General features: G+C 38.9%; 1 protein-coding gene across 1 annotated transcript in view; it reads left to right on the top strand.

The window, feature by feature from the left end:
* The first annotated feature begins 435 nt into the window (after positions 1-435).
* LOC132260575 (lachesin) overlaps positions 436-10105 on the top strand; it is an 84203-nt gene continuing 74533 nt past the window's right edge. Inside the window, exon 1 of the mRNA XM_059758793.1 lies at positions 436-560. Within this exon, the coding sequence (XP_059614776.1) occupies positions 446-560 (115 nt within the window). The 5' untranslated portion in view covers positions 436-445. The remainder of the gene's footprint in view (positions 561-10105) is intronic.

The following is a 10105-nucleotide window of genomic DNA, read 5'->3' as shown; positions in this document are numbered from 1 at the left end:
TTCACCGTCTCGCCCTACTTTAGATGCTTCCCACGCATAATCGTAATTACTTGTACGTTTTTCCATGAATGATAAGCTATCAAAGCGAATTAAACATCAATAAAAAAGTGATTGAAACTCTGTTGTGCGATTAAATTGGGTTTAAATATTTACATCGTGCTCGCCCGCCAGCTATTCAAGCTCGCACCGTTCGACGGACTTTGCCAAGTGATGTTGATGACGCTGTAAAGTGAATTTTGCGCCAGACATTGCGAGATTTCCACCCGTTTTCTCGGAAATTGCTCACGGTTGAATTGTGCAGACGGTGAGGCGCGGCACAGTAAGTGGAAAACATCAAAAAACCGTGCGAATTTCAGCTAATACAACGATTAATCGTGTGATTTTACGCGCCCGCGAAAACATTCATGTGCTTCTGAGCGATCAGCAGGAAAAACAACGAGACAAAATGCTGCTGCTCAATGTCATCAAGTATGCACTCATCACACTCAACATCTTGCCTTACCGATTCACCTACCGGCGAGTGCTGTTCATCATCTACCTGGCAACGCTGGTCACTCACGGTAAGTGGATGACACACGCTGCCACCCCGAGTGGTCCTAATTGACGGCAACCCCCGGGGCATCGGGCAGAATGGCTAGAATTCGAAGAATTTCCGCATTCACCTGCGGGATTATGGGCAGGATGTGAAAACAGATGAGGAGGGATTCCTAAAATATTTACGCAACATTTAAAATTCAAACAAAGTGAGCGCCAAAAATACGCACCACGCAATACTTCAACCATTCAAATGAATGTGTAGTCTAATGAATATTCGTGGTAAAATTCAAGATTTAACGGGGATGGTTCAATGGAGAGCCATTAATATTCCCGAAGAGCCATCATCCTCTCCGGTACTTCTACCATGTTTGTGATCCTTCAAATATTTAAGCAAAGTACAATTTAATTTCACAGGCGGATGAAACATATAGAATTGGTCCTAAGTTTCATTCGCCAGCCTTTCCGCGAACAATTAAGTGCACTCTTGGATTAATTTGAGTCTGGCATGTGAGAGAGAAAAAAAAGTTGAGCAGATTTTTTTCTTTATTCAATTGGTTCTGATAAAATTCAAGTGATCCGAAGTGACTTTTGAAAACTTTTCAATGGACTAAACTTCCGCTACAGCATCAGTTTATTTTCTCAACAAGCCGATCAATTGTTAACATTCAGAGTTGCTTCTGAAAAGTCTCACTTTGGCTGGAAAAAAAGTGCTACTTCTTCACATTATATACACTATATATATTCGCGATGACATTCCATTTATATAACGCAACTTATATTTCCTTCGCAATGCACATACTGCATAAAAGGATATAATTTCTAGCTTCAAATACTGTAATTAAATTCTCACAAAAGGCCTTTTGAAGTATGCTTTTGCGAGATGATGAATATTTCCCGGCATTAACTATATATAATAAACTATATATAACTCAATAGAATATGAGTTCGTCTTGCTAACTTCAAATCAATATTTCTTATTAATGCTAATCAATACTTTACTGGGTAATTTTCTTCATTCATCGCAACACAGTTCATGTTGCTTTCAAATCTTCATTATAAAATTTCTACCCTGAAAGGAGGGCATTTTCCCCGCTCTTTCACCCTCTGTTAAGCCCCCCATCACATTTTCACGACAATCCCGTATGTTTTTTTTTCCCGATAATAACGAAATTTCGCAATTCCCTTGGGTGATTTAATTGGTGTCTTCGGTGCCGAGAGACCAAGACCCCTAATCTGTATTATTGTTTTGCTTGATTTTTTTTCCGCCTCTCGCCTCCTGATACAGGTGGAAATGTGGTTTTCCTTCGGGGCAGTTGGCTCACATTGTGTGTCCTCGAGTTCTCGAGGGAGCCGGGGATGCGGTGAATAAAATACGACAAGCACGACAGTGGAGAGCAGAAGAAATAATTTTGTTTACATACAGCTCCATTGCGTGGATTGATTGTTGGGGATTATGCTGGCGTTCCCCACAGCAACCGGATGAGCTGATGCTGAAATCCCGTGTTTTTCACGATAAATGCCATTTGTTTGCGCCCAGGTAGCCGGGAAAATTGCAATTATACGCCCTCTGGAGTGTGATTCCCACCTTCTGTGCCACGAAAAACAGCCAAAGCGAGGGGCCAACACCTCAACGAGCAACTTAAGAGGTGTTTGAAGATAAACAGTGAAAATTCTCCGGAATAATCCTTGTCTTAAATACTCCTTCTAATCCATCCTCATCCTCTGTTACATTAAAGTCTTCCCTCTGTGGATTGCACAGCGAGTAATTCAAATGCGAGCGCGAAACAATGCTTCTTTTTCCTCCAATTGAAGCGCTATGCGTGCAGAAGCATTGAGTGACTCAAGGGGGAGTTATTACATGTCCTTGAATCTGTACACCATTTTCTGACACTTTACAAATATTTCAGACACTCCTGAACGCACTCAAAGGGACTTCTTCAACTGTTTCTTACACTATTTTCTAACTTTTGTCACAATCTAATCTAGATTTTTCTATATGAAATGTTTAAATATCGGGTTGTAAGAATTGATCTTAATATCTGAGGATTTGTTCACGAACAATTTCTGTCTTGATTTTCTAGTTTTCTTTCTTTCAATTTGCCTTTCTTAAGCACAAACAGCGGAAATGACTGAGCAAAGAGACGTTCATCCTGATTGAAATGATATTTTTGAGGTTATGATTGACTTTTAAACTGTTTCCTAAACAATATGAAGTTATTCTGAACAAAAATGCTGAATTCTAGAAAGAAAATGTGAAATATTCCCCGATTAAACACAAATTTGATCATTTAGAGAGGTTTTTAAACGTCAGAATCGGTTTTAAATCAATCACATAACCTAGAAAAAGCAATAAAATTTGTTGAAACAGAAGCTTTTGCGGTTTTTTTTCATCAAGACTTCCTCAAAAGCTGTACACCACTTCTGACCATAATATCTCCCCCTTGGAGTGACTATCCAATTGAATGTAATCTGTGCATATTTGAATTCACACATGTAAATTACCGGGGACTGAAACCCTAATCAACTGATAGGGTGGTTGTCTTAAATTGATTTCATTAGTATCAATTAACTGTAGTTATTCTGTGGAAATCCAATCCGTATACGTTTTCCCAGTTAAATCCTGGCAGTGCAATGATATGCAGTTTTGATGTTTACACATATCGCAAACCTGTGAAAACACAATTTACATGTGTTGGCAGCCATTGATCTGTGGCATACGGGGAAAATATGGAAATATATGGGGGTTCATGTGTGCATAAGTGAGTTTAGTTGCGGAAGCTATTAAAATTAATTGCAATCTATGCACCCAGGATTTACCTGAAAATTTTATCAGCCACCTGGCATCTATATGAAATTCAATTTCTTGATAAAGATACCCACTTTTACATATTTAACACTAAATTCACTGCAATCACCTCCGCTGACATGGCGAATGTGTTAATATTTGATAGTGATATTTGAATAAATTTGCGAAAATTCACTCATCAGCGCATAATAAAATCGTATGCAATCGCATGACTGTTTTGTGAATTTACATGAATTGAGTTTAGGACTTTATTACACACGCCCAGGAGGATTCTCTGTCTTAGACACATCAAAATGTAATATCTCAAAAGATTATGCAAATTGAGAGTAGAGAATTTGTGATATATTTCAATCTACATATGAGAATTAAAATATAGCTTTGCATATAACACGATTTCACAAATCCATGATCCGTGAATGTAATCTGTTAATTCTGCACTGATTGAAAATAATAATAATTCTGTCATCTCCTGCTCATAAATGTTTCGCCTTTCGCAACTTTCTGATTAGCACGCAAAGCTGAGCAGTCGAGGAAGAAGCGTATTTTGTGGCAATTGAAGCTTGAAAGCTGATTTAGGAATTATTCTAAATAAAAGGAAATTACAAGCTTTGAACAAATTCAATTCAATTTCATTATTTTATTCATTATTTCGCGCTTTTTTCACCCACTTTTCATGCGGCCATCGCCGTCTTAGCCTTGAGATGAGATTCGTTGAGCCATAAAATGCGAATAATCCCTCGATATATCGAAGGCTCACTCGACATTTTTGGGGCTCTTGATGACAGCGCTCGGCCGAAAATTCGCCAAAACATTTGACAGCTCAAAACGCACAAAATGGCGGATTTCTTGAGTTCTCAAAATCAATCAATTCTTCTGCGAATCTTCCATTTTCGCAATTTTATCGTAAAATGAACAAATCAATTGTCAGCTGAGAGGGAAATACGAAGCAAAATTGTCGCTAGTGTCGACAAAGAAGAATAACCTCTGAGTGTGTTTAGCGCCAGTGAAGCCACGAATTGTCGCTGATCCATATTTGAGTGTGTAAAGCTACAGATCAACCACAATTTGTCGCTCAGCTGATTTTTACACACTCCAAGCTCATCCACGGAGGTTTGATCTCAGTTTGCGCCAATTCGAGGATAATCCGCAGGTCTGTAATCGCTCTAAGTCAGTGTCCTTCGAAAATAATCGCTGTAGAGCATCGGAACAACAAACATGTGACTCTCTCTAGTCCTACGCTTCCTCATAAAAGAAAAACGGATCAGATCTCCTAAGGAACATATCCGAAAGTCTATGGACATACAAACTGCAAAGGACTGTCAGTAAAAAGGCTTCTCGTCGACTCTCTACGTCTCACCCAAGACATGCTTCTAATTATCATCTTTTGCACTGATAAAAGCGGTTTTATGCAAGATTGCTTCATGCCATCCCAGAATGGAAGGCCGTGTGCTAAAAAATTGAAATACGAATTTATTTTTGCCACAATAGCAAAAGCATTATTATTAAAAGAAGTTTCATTTCATTCATTTGTTCAGTTGAGCAATTTAGTGTGTCTCGCATTGAAATTTAACACACCCATTCGTGGTGAGGTGAATATCTTATCGCACTATGTATAGATGTATGCAAATGTTTGGAATATTTGAAAAAGCAGCCCCTTTTCACAAATTCTGGTGCAAGCTCCATATGTTTGCTTGGAAAAACGCATAAATATTTGATGCCAAATGTGGAAAGAGGATCTGCTGCCACTTATACATTCGTTTTTCCAACATTTCCCTGTGTCTCACTCACTCTCGGGCGCCCCCGCTGCCCCACACTGTGCTTATTTCGTAAATACACATAGATATGCGCTGTGGATAGTGGTGTATATGCGCCATATGTGGCTCCCGCTTATGTACCTCCCGCCGCTCAAGCTCCATCCATGGCACAACTGGCGGATCGCTCTCGGTATCGTCCGGCCAGGAGTCTCAACGTGGAATATCGTTGCAAACGATAAATGGTTGACTGTGGTGAAGGAAGAGTTCAATTTGAGTTTACTTTGGACGCTGTCTCACGTCCAAGGGCGTGGGACAGAGGGTAGTTGGTGGAAAAAATAGAGTTCAATATACACTGACACTTTCTCGTTCGTTGAAATTTTTATACCCCGATGCCCTCCATTCCCATTTTGGGGCGACCGACGACAAAAACACATCAACTGTGAGACCATTTCTCCACCGAATTCTTCGCCGCATCGCTCGGCTTCAGGAGGGTGGAAAAGGCACCCGAGAGGGAAAATATGTATTCGGACAGTTTAAATGTTTAGAAATGGGGTGGGGGAGAGAGTGAGATATAAATTCCATAATCACGACAGAAAAAAAAACCCAAATGCCAATATGTTTTAATTTAATTGTCGCTGAAAGATGAATGACTGGCCGGCATTTGTCTCCCAATTTCGCCATTGCTGCACAACCAACCCTCGGTATCACCCCCAGTGAATTGGGGTCAGATGTGGAGGATAAATACTGAACTATCGTCACAGCCAAAATTCCTCCAAAATTGTTTATAATCCACGTAATCATCCACACCAAACAACGCCCACAAAGGGCTACTCGCCACAAAAGGGATAATGTATTCATGTGTGGTGATTTATTTTGAATGCGAAAGTTCAGCAACACTCTATATGGGTTCAAGAAAGATAATCAATGCGGTGCAAAAGTGAATGGGAAAGCTGTGTATGAGAGGAACTGCAAAATGAAGTCATGCAATATATTTTATTGGGGCGCACCAATTAAAGTTGCAGTAATTTAAGCACTAATTGCTCTGGGGATCTTCATTTATCATATAAATGACCACATCCTACGGAAACGGTCACATTTGCGCACTCTTGAGCTGCTGCAACACTCATTTTCCCAAAATTGCACTGTCTTTAATAATAAATCACTAAATGGTCACACAGTGGGCTCTCTTAAAGGCTGTCTTTTACATCTGTTCTTGAAGATTCAATTGACTTCAACTCAAAATAGTATCCTTTTCTCAATGGGTAGATATTATGGTCAGCTTTGCGGAAGTATTTAAATATTCATTGCAAAAGTCTCTTTTGCAACAAATTGAAGCATTTTTTTAATTTATTTTGCTTTGGAAAATCACTTTTATTGGCTTTTCTGACGGTTAAATAACCCTTAAAATCATCAAATTTGTGTTTCAGTTGGGAATATTTCTCTTTTTCTCGTCAGAATTGAGCATTTGTGTTCAAAAAACTTTAGATTGATTGCAAATTTCAGTAAAAATAGCTTTCAAGTCAATCATAACCTCAAAAATATCACTTAGATTAGTTATTTCCGCGGTTTGTGATTAAAAATAGCAACTTTAACATCATTATCTAGTAAGAATATTACAATATTCGCCATATTTACTCGTTTTTAAATTTTTAAGGATCAAATTTAGTCCAAGATGGATTTTTAAGTCGGATTCATAACCTCACAATTTGCTTAGAACTTTTCTAAGCATTTCCCGGAGACAAAACTAGGAAATCAGGACAGAAATTGTTCAAGAAGGTGTCTAAAAAGCGATGGAAAATGCCTTTAAAGACGTTCAGAAGTGTCAGGAAGTGTTGTACATACTTAGGGCATATTATCTTCCCCTTTGCCTTTCTTTTCTCGCGCTCTTTTGCGGTGAACACAGCTTATGAAAGCAGAATTTGTACAAGTAACAATTCTATAGAATCTCACATTTAATTTTTTCTCCAACTTTGATCCCTTAAATAAGAAAATGCTCCACAGTAAGCATATAAAGTACCTATGACTACGTATTTGATGATTCCCACTTGTATTCATCTCTTCCGGCATCTTTCCTCACTTAATCTCTTATAATTCTCCGTCCTTGAGTTTCTGATATCAGACAAAACTTACAATCCGAGGAATTTTGTTACTGTGCGAGAAGACGAATGGGAAAAATGGGGGAGATGTAATTCCTTGCTAAAATGATATGACAAGTTGAGTTGGAAAAAAAGTATGTATATATATGTATATTAAATAAGAGCCACACTTTGTATGACATTGACAAATTATTTTCCTTGGAAACTGAGTCACCTTCAGGTTTAACTCGGGTGCCCATCTTTGGGTCATGTGTAACAACACATTTGGGATATTTACTGTGTCTGCTCTAATATCATCAAATTGAGATGAATTCATCATTACGGAAGCTAAATGTGTAACTGGATACAGTGGGTGGGGATCGAATGGGGTGAATTTCCCTTGCGGGAAGGAAAGCTCAAAGAGAGAAAGTGTTGAATCTTCCTTCCGGACGCAACATGATGGACTTATAATTGTTTTTAGAGGTTAAACATTCCCTGCCAGATGCCAAGTTATGCTTCGGGAGGTTTTTTTTTCTCGGATTTTTCCATGCTAAAGCTATTTGTGATTGACTTCACTGGGAAATACGCAGAATTCCTGGGATCATTATTAATATCTCATTGACTTCTCATTACAGAATAAATACAGAGAAGATTCCGACAAGGTTAAAATGGTGGGTGAAAATTCAGTTTGGATAGAAATTTCAATTTTGTGACTCTCTCCAAAATTTGCTTTGTCGACAAAGAACCATGTTATCTTGTACTCAAGCTCGAGTGCTTAAAAAGAGGTAACATTAATGGGTGAAAATGGCAAAACTTTTTCACCTCGCACGCGAAAGTTCATAAAAGTTTTCCGCGTTTAATGTGTTTTGCTGGCCTCTCAGGACGCATCGTTCATGGGTGGCAAAAGCACTCATTTGCTATCAATGAAAACCCGATGGAGGACACTCTTTGTTTAGCCATATCGCAGAGTGCAGCGTCGTGGTCATGTTTGCTGACACTGTTTATTGGCGGAGACAAACCATTAAATGCGATGGTAAATTGTGAGAAAAATGAATAGCAAACACCATAAGAGCTGATAAGATGCTTGATGAAATCAAGCATTCAAAGTGTGCTTTTGCATTGGGAAATTCCTTCGGGGAGTATTAGAATATTTCTTTTTAACTTTCTCCTCAAAGATATGGAATCACGGAGTGGAGGAAAACGTTTATGGCGTTAACACAGAATTCGTTGTGTTTAAATCGTATGGAATAACTCCATTAATCATTCCTTATTTTAATAAAGCCACTTCCATGTTCCACATATTCTCACCCCCTCTCGGCTCTTCTGTGGCTTTTCTATCGTCTTGTGTGCGAATTTCTCCCTGAAGCAGGGATGCTGGCTGCCACCCACTGCGGGCGGTAAGTTCGGGAGGGGGTGTCAGTGAAATTGCGGCTCTCCTGCATGCGGGCAGGGAGGCGAGGTGTGTACTACCCCTAAACCGCACGGCTATTAAGCAATAAGACGGAAGCGTCTGATGAAAAATCATTTTTATTTCCGTCTCGACTTGCTAAATTATTTCACAGTGTCTCCCGCATAAAATTTGCGTAAACAGGGCAGGAGAGCAATTTGGTGGCAAACACAATGACATACATTTGAGTGGAAAATTGTGAAAAATCTCCTCTCGTCGCACCACAAAATTCCCAGGATGGGCGCCAGAGACGAGGAGGCGGCAAAGTTGGCAAGTCAGGATCTCATGTACATGCTCCTGACGAGATATTCTAATGAGGGTGTACGAAACACCCTCAGATGCTTACATCTCTCAGTCAAACTCTCCTCTTCTTTGTCTGTGACGCAACAAGGAGTGGAATAATTGTTGAAAATTTCCCGTCGAACACGACACCTCTGCATACATTTTCCCCAGCATAAATGCCCCCAATGTGAGGTATGTGAGACAATAAAGAAGGTCCTTTCCCCGGCGAAGAATAATGTTACTGAAGCGATGCTCAACAATAGACCGAATCGACTTTACAACAAAACCACACATCCGATTTACACACACACAAACTCGCTCTTCTGAACTTTCTATTCTCTCGCTTCGGCCAAATTTGAAGAAAAAAAGAAGAGATTAACATGAGATGCTGAAATGGAGCTTTCAAAACTTCTCCCGAGTATCTAAGTATTGTTGAGAATATATAAACAATTTGGTGGTTTTAGCAGAGAAACTGTAATTGACCGTTTCTTTTGAATTTATGCATCGAAAAATCAAGGCATTAAGATCTTGATTTAGCATTTTTTTTCGATGTTTGGTGAATTCTTTATCCCTCTCAAGTAAAATAATAAGGAAAATAAGTCAATTTTCTCAGTTTTTCATGCTTATTTCCCTCAATTTCAAATTCTCTCTGGAAACCAGACATCAAATTTACGCCTAATGAGTTTATTGGACTCATGAGACACAAATGCTATACACGTGTTGAATTAAATGCCATCGTGATTCCCCATCCGCGATTACCCGCATAGAAACCAAAGGTGTTCATTCACTCCATAAATTACCTCAATCAGGAGTTTTTATACAACTTTTTCCGCATTGAACACAAACATTGGAGGATTTTCCATTCCCATAATAATTCAATTCTCGCTTATATCACGCAGCTTTCGCTGTGCATTCTGATAGTTGGTGGGAAAAATGCCAAAATGCTAATTTTTATCACCAACTAACAGAGAGAAAAAAAATGCATACGAAATTGATATAATTTATTTGCTTATGTCAAGTTTCAATATCTCAACTCAACAGGTTTTCGATCAAAATTGATTTGATAGTTAAATTGAAAATCACTCGCAATTCTTTAGCAATTATTGGAGAATTGCGAGTGATATTTGAGAATTTTGACAAATTTCTGCACCTCAAAGCAAATTTCATGGTTGTGACTTGTGAGAAATTTACACTCATTACAAGA

This window comes from Phlebotomus argentipes, unplaced genomic scaffold, assembly GCF_947086385.1.
Source record: "Phlebotomus argentipes unplaced genomic scaffold, Phlebotomus argentipes genome assembly scaffold_18, whole genome shotgun sequence".
Taxonomy (NCBI): Eukaryota; Metazoa; Arthropoda; class Insecta; order Diptera; family Psychodidae; genus Phlebotomus; species Phlebotomus argentipes.
The sequence above is the reverse complement of the archived record's forward strand: the minus strand, read 5'-3'. Positions and strand labels throughout refer to the sequence as shown.